We start from the raw sequence: 16,840 nt of genomic DNA, 5'->3' as shown, positions 1-16,840 counted from the left end.
GAGAGTAGTAACCGCAACATTGTATTATGTAATCGACATGTTTGTCATCTTGATCGAGTTCTCCTTTAGGATGTGTAGTTAAGGATTGTGTTAAGACTCTTAGAGGAACCCGGTTTAGGAGAGATGAGACACATAAAATTGTTTTTGAAAATTAGGTTATGATGTTAATTTATTCTATATATATATATATATATATATATATATATACCCAAAGGGAAATCCTTTATTAACTAGTAATGGTAGTATAACTTATGAACCATTACAAAACTAATATAGAATAATATATAATTAACTATTTATATATGTTATTATATATTATAATTTGTAACTTCTTAACCACACATTTTCACTGTTCCTTCAAAATTGTGCTTAAAGAGTTGTATTGTGTGTATGATGCTTTGTACTTATTTCATGAGGTGTTTTGAGTTACACGTGCATTAAGATGTGTAGGTTGCACAGGATTTTGTCCTGCCTTATCTTCTTTTTATCACTCTTCTTTCAGAAAGTTTCTCTCTCCATCTTCATAGGAATTCCGATCACGGCTGTTGCTGGCTTCAGTTTTGGAATCCGAAATCTGCTTTCTTTTAACGGTGATGTTGGGTTTTATTTTGATAGCGGTGGTGTGTTCTGCTGGTGAACCCTCTTGATTTTCTCTGATTATTATGGGTTCAAATGATGAGATTATTCTCATTTTAGTGGCATTTTTGGGTGTTTATGGCTTGAATGATGTTCAAGGTTCTTATCGAAACCTTCATCTTCACCCTCGCGTGTGTCATCGGTTGTTTATTGGCTGGTATAATTTGTTAATGTCATGGTTTTTGAAATGGATTCATCCGAGTGTACATTGTGGTTCATGTGTTGTACTTGAAATTGGTTAATTTTTGCAACAATTGTCGGCCTTTAGTCCATCGCTTGTTGTTCATTGTTAGTGGAGTTTGGTTTGGCCTTATTTATGGTTGCTATGTTTCCGGCGACTTTTGGGTCGTGTAGGTCGTGTATGGCAGCCGTGGATTTGCAACGTGTGGGGTTCGAGGTTATGATGATTGATTGATTGCCGGAGGTTTGAACCTCTTTAAATAGATCAATTGTTTATGTGACTTTGATGTGATGCTCTGATTACGAGTTGAAATGATAAGAATGTACTCATTTTAATGGCAGTTTATGTGTTGAAAGATGTTCATGGTTTGCTATGATGACGGTTTGAAACTGATGGAGCACATATGATGTCAGTCTATTGCAGCTCCTTTCTTACGAGTTTTATTTGTTTCTACTTATAGAGGTAGGGTACCAAAAAGACCCAAATACCCTTAAGAACCCCCGCGGGTCAGAGGATTCATCCTCGTAAGGCACCCGCAGAACATATGAATCACCCGCATAACCGTTTAAGGAAGGAATACCCATACGACCTATGTGGAAGCATCCTGACACCCTCAGAAGTCATCCGCAGGACAAAGCCTCCGTCCGCTTGGATGACCAGAAGGTAATGCCTCAGGACAGCTGTAATTAACTAATTACTTTCTAGAAGGTTTGCCAGGATGTTTTCTTGGACAATACGTGATCTCTTGTCCAATAAATAAAGGACACCTGGCAAGTCCGTTATAACGTGCACATGGCCAGGGTTATTTATCATCCTATCTAATTAGGACACGTCTCAGGGTTGTTATACATGCACATGCGACGTATAACTGAACCTATCATTTGAGGACACGTGTCCAGGTGGTTACATGAGCATCTTCTGAAAAGGATAGTTGGCCCAATCACCTTCTCACATCCTTCGGCTATAAATATCCTCTCAATCTTCATGAGGTAGTCATTCACTCCCACTGTACTCTTTCTATATAGTTAAGTACTTTATATCCTTCAGAACGGTACTTATTCTCACGTTGGAGGGTGGTTACGGGAAGACCCCCCCCCCCCCACCCCCCTCTTGTCCTTCCCGTAACGAGCTAACGGTATCTGTTTTGCAGGTTCCAGTCACTGGACTTTGGGGAGTTGTGCTCCTTTATATCCTTCAGAACGGTACTTATTCTCACGTTGGAGGGTGGTTACGGGAAGACCCCCCCCCCCCACCCCCCTCTTGTCCTTCCCGTAACGAGCTAACGGTATCTGTTTTGCAGGTTCCAGTCACTGGACTTTGGGGAGTTGTGCTCATATCGTGTTGGTTGTTATCGTATTCTACCTTGTGGACTCATTGGATCTAAGACCCGTATAGGGAAGTAGATCCGTGTTTCTTCAGTACTATATGGAAGATTGGTTGTAATTAAGTGGTCATAACCAGTCTGCTTCTGTCAAGTTGTTTGTTGGCGTTCAAACATTCGGCCACTTGATATAAAATATGTTCTCTTTTAGTAACTTAATTAATGTAATGATATGATTCAAGTAACTACTTAGAATCCTAGTTAACCTGGATAAGCAAGTAACCACAAATTAATTTACCTTATAGATAATGTAAAACATAAACGTACACTAGACACGTCAAACTCAAACATAACTGCAAATCAAAAACACCACCGCCTAAACATAAACAAAGAACAAAACTCAACTACAATACAGCCGAATCTAAAGATCCTTAAAAACCTTCTCAGCAGCATCTATCGTCCGTTGAATATCCTCCTCTGTATGTTTCAACCCCGTAAACCCTGCCTCAAACTGGGAAGGAGCCAAATAAACACCTTCTTCCAACATCGCCCGATAAAACTTACCAAACTTCGCCGTATCACTCTTCTTAGCATCATCAAAATTATAAACCGGACCGTCGGTGAAAAAGAACCCGAACATACCACTAATATGCCCTCCACTTATAGCGTGCCCGGCCCGTTTACCTGCATCCAAAATCCCCTCGATAAGCTGGCCCGTCACTTTATCCAAGTACTCATAACTCCCCGGTTCTTGAAGTCGTTTGAGCGTTTGAATGCCAGCTGTCATTGCTAACGGGTTCCCGCTGAGCGTCCCCGCTTGGTACATGGGCCCTGCCGGTGCCACCATCTCCATTATCTCCCGTCTGCCTCCATACGCACCCACTGGAAGACCGCCACCGATAATCTTTCCCAAAGTCGTTAAATCAGGCTTTATATTAAAATACTCCTGGGCCCCACCGTACGCCAAACGGAAACCCGTCATGACTTCATCGAATATAAGTAAAGAGTCATTTTCTTTCGTGACGGTTTTAAGAAAGTTTAGGAACTCGAGTGTTGGTTTAATGAAGCCCGCATTTCCGACAACTGGTTCGAGAATAACCGCTGCGATTTCGCCTTTGTGTGTGTCGAAGAGATTCTGGACAGCTGTGATGTCATTGTAAGGTGCAGTTAGAGTGTCTGACGTGGCGGATTTGGGGACGCCCGGGGAGTCAGGGAGGCCGAGAGTGGCGACACCGCTTCCGGCTTTGACTAGATACGGGTCCGCATGACCGTGGTAGCATCCTTCAAATTTTATTATTTTGTTTTTGCAGGTGAAGGCTCGGGTTAACCGAAGCACGCCCATGCATGCTTCAGTTCCTGAGTTTACGAACCGAACCATTTCTATGCTCGGTACGGCTTGTATGACCATTTCAGCCAGTGTGTTTTCAAGAAGACATGGTGCACCGAAACTGGTTCCTTTTTTCATTGTTTCGGCTAAGGCTGCGAGTACCTGTGACTCGGTTATTTTTAGAAAAAATACATCAGGAAATTTTTATGCATAATCACATTTGCAGTTTGTGGAAAGCATGGAAAAAAACGACGCATTTATCCTCCAAACACCCTTTAAGGAAAAGAAAGATTTAGGGGCACGAATGGGTCGGATTTAGGCTTGTAAACAAACTGAACGTCCAGTGAACCGTTAGTGAACCGTTAGACGGGAAATTTGCTTATTTAACAAATATGAACAAACGATTTTGTTCATTTAGTTAAACGAAAAAATATGAACACGTGTCTTATCCGTTTATTTATGTCAGAGAACGTTCTTAAACATCTAAATTTGTTTATGTTCGTTTGCTTGCATTCATTAATGTTCGTTACATTACGTTTGCTTAAGTTGGGTCACTTATGTTCTTTAACATACTTATTTAAATTTTTTTGGCCCATTACCATTTAGTCTAATTTTAATAACTTTTTAGGCCCAAAACATTATTTTTCACATTTACTTTTAATTGGTTTTAGTTCAGTAATGTTTGTTCATCTATGCTCAGTCAAGTTCATTTGTTTACTGTCGTGGGCTGTTCATTTATAATGTTAACGAACATAAACGAACACAAACATGTTCATGTTCTTAATGAACGAACATGAACAAGAAAACTTTGTTTAGTTGTTTCGATCTTTTATTCAATTAAAGTTAAACGGACCAACAGTTTTACGAACATGCTCTATTCATGTTCGTTTACAAGCTTAGTCGGTTTGGGTAGATGGGCTCAAACCAGACCAAACCAAAAACTCAGTTTTTGAGTTTCTGAAAACCATTCGGTTTCGGTTTTTTACCATTTGGACTTGAAATTTTTGGGTCAAAAAAAAAAATCTGCCCTAAAATAACGATTTTGGGCCTAAATCCTTTTGTTAATTAATGACAATTGATTATTAGGGTAAAGTTAAAATATAAAGGGAGACAAAAATGAGAAGTGCGAGAAGGATTTATGACCACACAAAAAACCCTTTAAAATAAATTCGAAAAAAAATAATAAAAATATCATAACTCAAAATATAAATAAAAAACGAAAAAAAATTAAAAAACTAAAATGTTTCCGCCATCATTCACGTTCAAAAAAAAATATATAAAAAAACTTGACGAAAAGACACAATGCCGAGATCGAAGACACAATGACGAAAATGAACAAAAGACGCAATTATAACTAAAAAAAGACACAATAGATCGAAAAATATAACACAATGCCAAACAAAACATAGCACAATGTTGAGTAATATAACACAATATAAAGAAAAAATGACACAATCAATGACAAAAATAAACATAAAACACAATGATAAACAAAAAGACACGACGACTTTTTTCACTTACAATGTGTTTTTTTTTATGAGAACGGGAAAGACAATGGAAACATTATTGTGTTTTTACTTTTTTCGTTCTTTTTAATAAATTTTGGGTTATGATTTTTTTATTCAGTTTTTTTAATTGTTTCGAAGGGTTTTTTTGTGTGGCTACAAATTCTTCTCATCCTTCTCATTTTTGTTTTCCTTTGTAGAATAACTTGACCCTTGATTATTATACATTTGGGCTAAAATATTTGGGTTACACTAATTATTAAATTCTTATAAATTACTATATATTCGATTCAGAAAGTTTTTTATGGTTTTATTTACAGGCAAAACCGTATTTTGGAAAAAAAAAAGTTGCATGCAAAACCAAAACTGAACCTAAAATTTGGTTTTTACGAAAAGATAAAACCAAACCGTCGATTTCGTTATAGTTCCAATATTTCGGTTCACTTTTTTGGTTCTTTCGGTTTCATGCACACCCCTATTAAGAATGTTTGATTGGTAACTATATAGGGTATATGTTTAACATTTTTGCTGATTTTCATAATAATATAGTTTTGTGATTTAAAGTACTCTTACAAAAAAAAATTGTAATAACTAATAAACATATGTATTATGTTACCTCATCATCTGCATGACCGATGATTGCGGGACCCCATGAACCAACATAATCAATATATTCATTCCCATCAATATCCCACATGCGTGAACCCTTGACCGAGTCAATTACAATAGGTTGACCACCAACCGATTTGAAAGCACGGACCGGGGAATTAACACCTCCAGGCATCAGTTCCTGCCAATAAGCAAACATTCATTTAATAATAATAAAATACATAAGATGACATTAAATGGAATGAGATATTATTTAAAACCAGGATGTTCCATTGTTAATAATCAAATAATAAACTTGGCAAGTATATTACATTACACAGGGTGCAATCAAATAATAAACTTTTATCTTTTGAAATAATATATAGTCTGAATATAAAGAATTACAATAGGTGTCAAGTTGATTACATTCTGGTTCAAGTTAGCAGTGACGTGTAAGCAGTTTCCTGGTTTCTGGTCTACCATTACATCATACTGTAAAATTTTCAACCTCAACGCATTTTGGTGCAGGCAGTTAGCCCAAATAATTATGAATGTAATACTTGCAGGGTAATTTTCAAGACATTTAACCTATTTGGTAATGAACATCATTCTTCAAAACCATAATCCATCTAATTATACCGAAATAATAATAATAGAGAAAAGTATGAATTTAAGACCATGTAAAGCTTTTTTAAGTAGATAATTAAAATGTTATATCACAGATTTAATTTAGATCGAAATAGAAGGCAAGCGAGAAACAAGTAGTGCTGCTAGCCCCTTTTTGAAGTAGTTTATACAAAATTGTTAATGAGCACCAATACTGAAAACCTTAATCTGTATGACTATACAAAAACAATATAGAAGAGATTCACAGAAAGCAAGACACAATTGTATTTACCTAAGCAATCGAAAAGTCTGATAAATTAAAAATGAAACGGCTACACTACACTAGGGGAGCAATTAGTTAAAAGTTATTAGCAAAATCATAAAGTAAACAAGAGATCATAGGAAATTGAATGGAGATAGATGTATAAAGCAACCTTGGCGGCATTGAAAGCTTGTTCGGATTTCTTAAGAGTGAAGGTCTTCTTCTTCTCGTCAACGGAAACAGTCATTTTAACGGAAGATCGAAGAGGAGGTGCTGAGGAGGATGAGATTATTGCAGGTGTGTCAGTGAATTTGGATGGTAACGATAACCCTATCCCTGCCATTTCTGTGTGTGTTGGTTTGATGGGGTTGAAGATAAGGAAAACAGGAGATGGATCTACTGGCGACTTATTATTATTATTATTACCTTTCTTTTTTATTTCATTTGTATTGGTTTGTTACATGTACATGTACTTGCTATAGCAAATGAAAAAATATTTCAAAAGAAAAATAATATTAATTATATGTAAAGTCATGATATTCATAGAAGATATTGGCAATCGTATATCTTAGTATACAAGAAAATGCTCTCTTTGAATACAATTGCGTTTTCAACAAAAAGAAAATCTTTTAAAAGTTAACGAACGTAGGTGATTAAAGAATCAAATTAAATGAATATTAAAATAGTTTATATATTATTTGAAGTACAAGGGGGAAATCAAAATTAAAAACCAAGAAGTCGGAAGCAAATTCCATGACACAGTCATATGGAACCCCAAATAGCAAGATTAGTATGCCTTATAATTAGCAAGCGTTACCTCCGCTTTGTAGCGGTTTCCAGGAATCAAACTAAAAGATAAGCGGCCTAAAAGTTCAGCTCGTGTAACCAAAAGATAACTAGCACACGTTAATAATGAAAGCAATGAATAGATTAAGGATAATAACTCATAAAGTCGAAAATCCTAACATAGCAGATTTAAAATAATGAACTTGGATTCGAGTTTCAAAATTCAAAGTGGATTCTAATCCAAGCCGTATTCCTAACTCATTTACTAATCGCATGTGAAACCATGAAGAAGCGACCCAGTTATTCCTAATCGTAATACATGATTTGAATACATATGTACGACTTTCACAGTTCATACAAATCTGCATTGATGGAATTAACTTTCCTAAATAATTCATCATAATCAAAATGTCCAGTCTCTAGATCTCAAATTTTAAATCTCAATTCATGAGATCAAGTACTTAAGTCGATAAAGATGATTGATATCACTTATAGAAACAACTCCTTGAGTTGATGATGATGGCATGTTGTCAAATTTCTTAAGCATGTGAGCATTAAGTTCTTTAAATTGCAACATGGTTTGCAAGCAATATAAGGTATACACTTCAACTAAGAGTATAAGCTTATAAAGTGATTACTTATACCAAATTTATCTCTTGTGGAAAATTAAACCATACAAGTCTTAAAAGCTGGATACGTTAAGTTTGTTTGAGAAAAGCTCAATATGTTTTATCTTGGTAACAAAACCCACCTTTCAACGAGTTCCTTCCTTCAGACATCTATCTCATAAAGAATAAAATGAAATATCTTAATTGGAGTAAATGGTGCAGTTTTGAATTATGCTATTTTCTTTTGATTAGTGGATCCTTCATTTTGTTGAAATCGCCTTGCAACTTTTTCCAAAACAAATGATTTGCTGGATTTCATGCTTTTTAACCAATTTCAATCAAAGAGAACCAATTTCTTGACTTAAAACGTTGCAATTTTTTTGGCTCAAGACATCATTTATCGTAAACTTTAAACTATGGTCAAAATTCACCATGAACTAACATTCATTAGTCAAAAGAATCAATTAAGCTCACCATAACTTGAAGCATATAAACTTGCCTATGAATTTAACCATTCACTAGATTAATTGATCACCATCACAACCCATTCAAAGTTCACATACTAAAATTCTAAAAAGTAACCCGAAAAAGAAAAAACGAAATAGAAAACGCTGCCTAGCATAATCACTATGGTCCTACTGCCCCCATTTATTCCCCAAACTTTTCATTTTCTCCAACTCCAACTGTGTAACCTTTTCCATCAAGTCATTGTTTGTAGCCTCCGTTTCCTGTACAAAAGTAAATAAACAGCCGTTAATAATTATTTTCAATCATTTTACAGATAAAATAAATAAATATTAAACAACGAGCAACAGCAACACAAACCCTCAATTTCTTCCTTAAACTTTCCTCCTCGGCATTTCTACGCTCTCTTTCCTCTGAAAATATCGCGATTATACTATCTTGCTCCTTGTTTAATGCCTCGTATTTTTGTCTTTCCTCCTCCAGCTAATCATAATATAAACTCAATGTCAGCAACAAATGTGACCCAGGTAATACATGTGCACGTCAATCTTTCAAAATATCACCCGGTAGAAACAAAATTATACCAGAGTGGTTAAACCTCCCAAAGAAACTTGATTACTATTGAATAACATTTGCGCAAAGTAAAAATAAAAAATAATTGCACAAATAGTTCCAGTGGTTTGATAATACTGCAAGTTTGGTCCCCAGATTTTATAATTGTCAAACCATAAAAACCATTTGTGCAACTTTCTTTAATAATAATTATTATTATTATTGCTACTTTATAAGTAAATAAGAAAACACGGTAATTACCTGAGCTTCAAGTTCTTTGCAGCGGTTTCTTTCGGATTCTAGATCCTTCAACAGATCACCTAATATCTCTTCTTCTCTCTTTTTCAATCTATGAAAATTTAAAAAACATTTATTAATACGTGAAACAAAATTACAAAAAATAAAATAATAAAAAGGAAAAAAAACAATAAACACACCTCTCCTTCAACTGAAGGTTTTCTTCCATCAACAGATGTAAATTGACATTGCTAAAACTTGAAGGAGCTGTTGCATTCCCGTTAACAATAAAAGACTGCCAATTTTATATTAAAAAAAACAAATTGCATTAATTACACACATTGTATCAGTTCAACAATATTTTTGAAAAAGACAAACTGCACGAATGTATATCAAGTATATATTAATTATCAAAAAGATTTACAACCAATGTTTTAGGCCCAAATTCATTATTTTGAACCAATTTATCGGCCCAAAATTTTCAATCTCAAATAATGATACAACAAAAACCAAAAGCAGGCTGTTTCCAAAAACTCAAAAACCAAATATTCTGTTTTCGGTTATGTTTGAGCACGAAACAAATTTATGCACACCCCTAACTAGAATCAAGAAAAGGTATATTTTTCTAAAATACAAAAGATATTCCAAAATTACCCTTAGATGAGGTGGCGCGCTAACTTGTATAACTTTTGCAGCTGCAGAAAGTTCAGGATATTGGACATCGAGAGCCGAAACTGAACGAACTTTCGTTTGTGAACAACTAATGTTTGCTAGTCGTTTATTCATGGCAGTTTGTGAATCAACATCCCGAATGTTTTCGGTCAAAGGTGATGTTGACTCGGAAGAACTTGCACTTGGAACTCTATTAAGTTTCTCTCTTGTTTCTCCAATATTAACATTACCATTTGGTTTGGTTATTACTGGCTCTTTCAGAGATCTATGTGAAGCAGATTTGTCTGTTTGTGGAGTCGGTATGTTCCTGACACTTTTCCTTGTAGAAGGTTCCGGTGTGTAATCAGGAGAAGATTCTAGAATAACCACAAAAATGTTACATTGTGTGTATAAGGATAAAACCATACAATATAGGTTATTGATTTCTTTTGGTACTAATTAAAACTTAAAAAAATCAACAAAACATCAATTAAGATGATAATTAAAAGATATATTTTCTAAGCTTAATAATATAGTTTAAAAAAACAAGTGAAATACACAAATGGTCAGTTTGGTTGATCCAAATTTTGGATTTCGTCCCTAAAGTTTAAAAGTTACGAATTTAGTCCCCACCCACCTAGTTTACTTCCATAAACGGTCCATGGGTGAGGTAAGACTACTATTTAGCCATTATTAAAAGTTACAGTATAACGACTATAATAATAACAGGAAATCAAATAGGGCAAAATAGGAATCTTAATTGACCCACGAACCATTTATTAAGCAAACTAGGTGGGTGGAAACCAAATCCATAACTCTAAAAATTTTACAGATAAAATCCAAAATTTGGACCAACCACAAGGATCATCCGTGTAAGTTACTTTAAAATTTATGTTACCGAAGATACTTAAAATAATACAGTGTCAAACAAAAAAATAGAAAATACTGAACAAAAAAAAGGTTTGATAAGAGATATATGAGCTCTCTAATGCTGTGAAATTTAATATTTCACTCCCCATAAATTAAATTTAGCATAATAAAACCAATACTCTGATCCCTGTATCACATTTTCCTAACCATAAATTTGCATTATGCATCCTACTAAAAACGAACCACGTGCCAGAATACTTTTCTAGCATTTCACCTCAAATTATGAACATTGATTTATAATCAATAAACTATAACAATAATACAAATACCTCTCTCCAAATTTTTCTTGTTGCGTCTGGGAGCGTAGCCTATTTTGTGACAGTATGTACCCCTGAATCAAGAATGTTTGATGTTACTTAGCTAAGTTATAAAATAAAATATTTAGAATAAACACATTAGCATCAACAATATATATATATATGCATACACACACACATGCATACCAGTATGTTTTTTGCATTTGAATAAGGCGTGTTTCAAGTCTTTGAAGAACAGTAGTGCGTTCAAACCCTTGTTTGTCATGAGCTGGTTCAACAAAATTAGCTTCCAATACACCTAACCAACAGCAAGAAATAAAGCCATCAAAAATATTTGTGAATTAGCACAAAAAAAACTTTTTCCAGGCATAGATATTAACCTATGACCCCACGACCGTCACTTCCTGCAGCATTCCAGATTCTCCAAAATGGCTGTAAAACAAGAAACATTGGTTTATGAAAAATGGTCAAACCACTAATTAAGGTTTCAAGAAAAGAAAAACCAAACCAACCAGGTTGGGTTGGTCGGCTGGTAACAGTTTGTCGGTTTAACGATTCGATTTAGGTGGTTGGAACGATCTTTTCATTATTTTTAATTTTTTTAAAATAATAAAGAAAAGTTCATGATTATATTACATAAACATGACTACATGTTTTAGAAATTAAAAATACATATGAAAAGAAAAGGCTTGAACAGCCAGCGCCGTTACATGGCCAGTTCAAAGTTTCAAACTGGACCAAACTGTGAACCAAACCGAACAACTAACCAATGGGTTGGTTATGTTTTAACCTATTGACTGAACATCGGGGGTCGGTTTCGGTTATAGTGTGTCATAACCAAATTAACTAAATGCATATATACAATCTATCAAATATAAAATACACATTTTATAGTTTTAATTTTAATAACAAGTAGCTAAATTACAGTCACAAAATCTATTTTATGAAGATCATAGAAAGTAGTTTAGAATATAGTTTTGACTAGGAGATTTTATGCATAAAAAGGATGTAATAATTTAAATAGAAAAAAAAATCACAGCATATACGGGATCACAGCTTCACAGCAAGAATTAAGTGGATAACTAAAATTTTCAAGCCCAAAGTTAAAAGTTGAAAAAAAAACTGGTTGACCGACCCATAACCGAAAAGAAACCAAGAAAAACACCGATGAACCAAAAACCAATCAGTCAAAAGACTACAATAACCAAAACTTTCGGTTTCGATTGGGGCTGAAAACCAAATCATCCCATGCACATCCCGTAAATATAAAGAAAAGCCAAACCTTAATGAGTCTGTTTTTATGATAAACATTGAACCCTTGTACATCAATATGAGCTGTTGCGTCTTTTACAAACCCCACAGTAACTACAGCAACCATCTGTTCATTGAATGAGAAAAACAATTATAAAATAACTTACAAAAAGCAAGAAACAATTTTCAAATAGAGGTGGTTAACGAGCCAGTCAAAACGGGTCAAAGTGAGCAGTTTTCCATTTTGGTTGAAACCATATTATTACAAATACTATATTAATTTAATTATAATCTATCTTTTAGCAATAAGTAAGATTTCTGTATTAGTAACACACCCGTTTGACCTCTTAACAGATTAAAAACAAACAAAAGAGAATTAAATCTTTTAATATTACATTTGTATCCTTGGGAACCCCTTCTTGACCAGGCTGCGGGCGATATGTGACCTCATTTGTCATCATCATATCATTAACTATATTATGATGCTCAACATCTTTCCCGCGAAGAATTATCCGGAAGTTATGAGGAACTCTTAGATAGAGAATTGATGCATAACTCTGAAAAGTTTTAAAAAAATATCATTATTAAACCATGATCAATGAACAATATGTAGAGTTTGTAGTTACAAGCTTATAATGACAACTTATGGTTTACCCTGAGTGAGTGACGATACGTTAAGAAATGTCGAGAGTTTGGATACTGTTGTGCCATTTCTATATTTTTCTCGTCTCGATTAACACCTCTAATTTGAATATCCTGCAAAATGCAATTTTAACGTCAATTGAGAAATACTGATCATGTACTACCCATAAAAGAGTTACGTAGATTTAAGGCTAACATAAACAAACATGTTTATCGGTATCAAAATCGAGCTCTAACTGTTCTTGATCATCCTCCCATAGATTGTAAATGATTATCCGTGTACCCTGATCCCTCATATGATCAAACTACAAATAAAAGTAAAATAAATCAATAACATATTCCTTAAAAAAGATACTAGATACCAGATTAATAGGCGCGTGTTTTAAAAAAATAATTAAAAAACACTATTAATGTATATAAACCATGCGACTAAACAACTTTACTTGTTTCAAGAGGTCTGATTCAGTTGAAAATGGAGACCATTGTACTACAGCCTCAAGATTTCTGTTCCAATCACTCGCTGAAGATCGTTTCATCTTCTTCCATGCTCCTCCATCTTGTTCATAATCAAGCTTTTTGATGTGTCAACAACCACAATAAACAAATAAACAGTAAAGGTAAGTTACTTGCTACAAAAAGATGAATTAAACAAAACACAGAATCACATGGCTACCTACCTGTTGTCTTGAGATAACATTTTATGAAAAGGTTTAAAGGGCTATATAGTTCTAGGACTTAGTAATTTAAAAAATAACTTTAGTTAGTGAAATTAATTACCATGGGAACTACTATATCTTCCTTCCCTGTGATTCGCAGAAATGTGTAGGACAATAGGCCAATGCTCTGTGTAGGCCTTCAAGGCAAATATCAAATTAAATGCTATTAGTTAGTGGTTTTTGTAAAATAAAATGTAGCTAAACAGCTTCAGAAACATAAATGCTATCATGGTCACTAACAATGCGCAAAACTCGGTCCAACCCAGTACACTTATCATGTTGCTAACAAAAAAGCAGGCCAATGATATAAATGGATCACAAACCTCTTTCCATGTTTCCCAGAGCATCGAGAAAAAACGATAACATCAGCTCCAAGCCTCATGGTGCTTGTCTTGAAACCATTTCCATCTGTTAAAAAAATAATTTGGTGGTAAGTAAAAGAACCACAGTGTTCTAGATGCCAAATTACAGCCTTCCTGACCCGAGAATACAAAAAAGACATAGCTGACAAAATGGGTGGGTTAAACAGGTTAGAAACAGATTCTGGTCAAAATTGGCACTTTTTGTCCAAAATTTGTACCATTTTAAAATTAATTTTGTTGAGATTTGACCACAATTGAACTTTTAAAGAAAATGAAATCAAATGGTTTGTTAAGAACTAAACTTACACTTGGGCAACTTTCGACCCGCTCCATTTGACCACTTCCCATCTTAACTACTTTTTAGTCTTACCCATCTGACCAGTAAAGATAAAACACAACTCAAATTGGCCCGTTCTTAACTAATCAAAACTCAAACCTGCCACTTACACTGTCCAATTGTATCCTTGACCCTGCTTTTCAAAGAATATCCAAGAGACATGCAATGTCTCATTTTTTCTGGGTCCATCCCACCACCATTATCTACAAAATAGTGGGAGCGAAATACTTAAAAAAAACTAACAAAAAAAAATCCAATAGTAGATCGCTAAGCGATGCTTACCTTCAATCAACAACATTCTGTTGTTATCTTTTTTGTTTGTCAGCATATCAATTTTCACATATGTAGCACCGTTACAAACCTGATAACAAAATTTAAATCAGTAAAATAATTCCCGCAGACTCAATAAGTGTAACATCAAAAGTATTTATTATTATATAGTAGATATACCATATATAGATATATATACACACATGCATAAGAAAAGTACCTCGTCTAGTGCATTGTCCAAAAGTTCAGCAAAAGCTGCATGAGTACATAATATAGAACCAATAAGCGCCTATAAAGTGAATTAACGAAAAATAAACTACATGCAAATAACCAAAGAGATGGAATAACATTACCGCCAAGAACCCATTTATGACTAGTTGCGTTGGAATGCAGAAACCTTGGATGCACCCTCAAATGATCCATACCACCTATAGACATGAAAAAGTGAGGTATAAAACTTGCTTTAGTTATATAAAACATTGAGCTTCTAATAAAGTCTAAGCAGTTAATGTGGAAAAAGTAGAGGACCGATATTTGAGATATCGGTTATCGCGGTGGGATATTGATAATTTTAATATCATGCAGAATTTATATATATAGCACTTTAACACTAACAATTCAGTATACTCTCTTAAGATTAACAGATTTTCCTTTTGCAACTTGCAAAACGCTAACAATTGTAGCAAGTAGGAACAGATTAAGACTCAAAACACTAACATTAAACACTAAAAGTTGAAAATTAAGACTTAAACACTGATATTGGAAATATCGGTGATAATCGGTGAAACATCGGTCAATATTATCGGTACCAATATTCTGACCAATATTTCACATGAGGGCCGATAACCGAGATACCACCGATATTGACTGCATAGAATAAAGTACATATTTAACAATACAAAATTGTAAAGTGAAAAGCAATTATAGGCCATTAGGCCCTACGCCCCTACACAAAACTTTCGCATTCAAACAATTTCAATAAAATGTCAAAACGGAAGACGTGTACACTGGCTTGCAATTACAGGTCATTGCATTTGATCAAACTTCAAGGTTCAAACAAACATAGAGATCAAGCCTCAGAGACATGTAGTTAATAAAATGTTAAAGTGCATAATGAAATATTCAGCATATTGTCCATTTGTCATTAATTAAACCAAGAAGCATATAACTGCAACTAAATACAGAGTAATCAACAACTTACTAACTGCCCTGGTGCTAAAAAAAATATTTTAAATGTATAACCATGATACTTAATAAACCTATCAAACTTGCTTTCTATTTGATGCCTTTCCAGATTAAAGAATGATTGAATATCAGCTTACAATACCTTGAGGCACGGTAACTTTTGCTACTGCAATATACTAGAGAATAGTCTGGCCTACCATCTACAAGAGTATACCGTCATTTTTCACTAACTTAGTAACTTGATTCCAATATTTTTTCAAACAAATCACGGTGAAGCTTGCTCATTTGTAATACTTGTAATGTCATATTTAGATGTAGGATTAACTTAAAAAAATTAGCATCCTAATTCCAAAACAGCAAAAGACTCATATATGTCTGTTAACCTGTAAGCCAGGCGAAAACGAGTGTCTTAAGAAGTGCTTACTGGTCTACTACCCATTAAGTTATCTAGTTTAAATTTGTTAAAAAAAAATAATTAAAATAAAATAGCCCCCCTGCAGTTCTAGTACTGTGATGTTTTGATAAAAACTTATTTTCTTTTGTCTCATTAATACAAACAACACAGATTAGATTGTAAGAATCCCCTAAAATCAATATGATTCCAGTTATGAATAAACTAAAATATCATTAACAATCTATAACCTACAAATTAAGAAACGCAGCATCCATAATATCACTCACCATAATCTTAAATCTGACTCAACTAAATAAACAAAATTAATAACACAATCATTACCAATCTCTAAAAGCAGCAAATAATAAAATAACTGCCAAATAAATCCAATTGAAATACCTGAAGAAGCAGTCCAATCAGCAGCAGCAGAGCGTCCGTCGAAATCACCAGCTTTCCAAAACTGCTTACAGCTCTGCTCCGGAACCACACGGTTTCCATTGACACGTGGCACCGTCTGCGGCAGAGGATCCAGAAACCCTACCGGAAGAACCACGGGGTCACCGGACTTCTTCCGCTTATTATTATTAACATCACCACTTAAAACCCTAGATCTCTTGGCATTACCAGAAAACGACGGCGAATCGTCATCCGAACTGTCCAAATCAATCACCGGGATCTCGGAATCGTCCTTCCGGTTGGCGTTGGGTAACTCGGTGTATTCTTGCTTCACTTCAACTCCGGCCATCACGGTAACCGTTTATTGGCGGTAAA

At 34.5% G+C, this 16,840-nt stretch overlaps 2 protein-coding genes across 2 annotated transcripts; both read right to left on the bottom strand.

Moving 5' to 3' along the window:
- Window positions 1-2,486: 2,486 nt before the first annotated feature.
- LOC143532232 (glutamate-1-semialdehyde 2,1-aminomutase, chloroplastic) lies at window positions 2,487-6,704 on the bottom strand. The gene is made up of 3 exons (XM_077027343.1): window positions 6,599-6,704; window positions 5,587-5,760; window positions 2,487-3,627 (listed from the first exon to the last, which is right to left on the bottom strand). The coding sequence occupies exons 1-3, from the start codon at window positions 6,671-6,673 to the stop codon at window positions 2,560-2,562; spliced, it is 1,317 nt and encodes a 438-aa protein (XP_076883458.1). The 5' UTR covers window positions 6,674-6,704; the 3' UTR covers window positions 2,487-2,559.
- Window positions 6,705-8,274: 1,570 nt separating this feature from the next.
- LOC143532231 (protein MICRORCHIDIA 7-like) lies at window positions 8,275-16,840 on the bottom strand. The gene is made up of 20 exons (XM_077027342.1): window positions 16,469-16,840; window positions 14,844-14,918; window positions 14,711-14,745; window positions 14,503-14,581; window positions 14,331-14,423; window positions 13,845-13,929; window positions 13,583-13,658; window positions 13,249-13,377; window positions 13,012-13,110; window positions 12,818-12,919; window positions 12,559-12,720; window positions 12,195-12,290; window positions 11,293-11,344; window positions 11,099-11,210; window positions 10,925-10,986; window positions 9,729-10,102; window positions 9,275-9,369; window positions 9,099-9,186; window positions 8,646-8,768; window positions 8,275-8,548 (listed from the first exon to the last, which is right to left on the bottom strand). Exons 1-20 carry the CDS (start codon window positions 16,812-16,814, stop codon window positions 8,456-8,458), a joined length of 2,376 nt encoding a protein of 791 aa, XP_076883457.1. The 5' UTR covers window positions 16,815-16,840; the 3' UTR covers window positions 8,275-8,455.

This window comes from Bidens hawaiensis, unplaced genomic scaffold, assembly GCF_021521415.1.
Source record: "Bidens hawaiensis isolate Kalapana, Puna unplaced genomic scaffold, B.hawaiensis_p1.1 tig00009413_1, whole genome shotgun sequence".
NCBI classification, from domain to species: domain Eukaryota; kingdom Viridiplantae; phylum Streptophyta; class Magnoliopsida; order Asterales; family Asteraceae; genus Bidens; species Bidens hawaiensis.
The sequence above is the reverse complement of the archived record's forward strand: the minus strand, read 5'-3'. Positions and strand labels throughout refer to the sequence as shown.

Bases quoted from the DNA above. Each gene is read 5' to 3' on its own strand.
- LOC143532232 (XM_077027343.1), bottom strand. From the start codon at position 6,673: ATGACTGTTTCCGTTGACGAGAAGAAGAAGACCTTCACTCTTAAGAAA. The intron at 5,761-6,598 runs GTTGCTTTATAC...GCTTATTGGCAG, and splicing joins AAGCTTTCAATGCCGCCAAG to GAACTGATGCCTGGAGGTGT. The intron at 3,628-5,586 runs GTAACATAATAC...ACCGAGTCACAG, and splicing joins TCGGTCATGCAGATGATGAG to GTACTCGCAGCCTTAGCCGA.
- LOC143532231 (XM_077027342.1), bottom strand. From the start codon at position 16,814: ATGGCCGGAGTTGAAGTGAAGCAAGAATACACCGAGTTACCCAACGCC. The intron at 13,378-13,582 runs GTAATTAATTTC...CACATCAAAAAG, and splicing joins AAGATATAGTAGTTCCCATG to CTTGATTATGAACAAGATGG. The intron at 12,721-12,817 runs GTAAACCATAAG...AAAACTTTTCAG, and splicing joins CGTATCGTCACTCACTCAGG to AGTTATGCATCAATTCTCTA.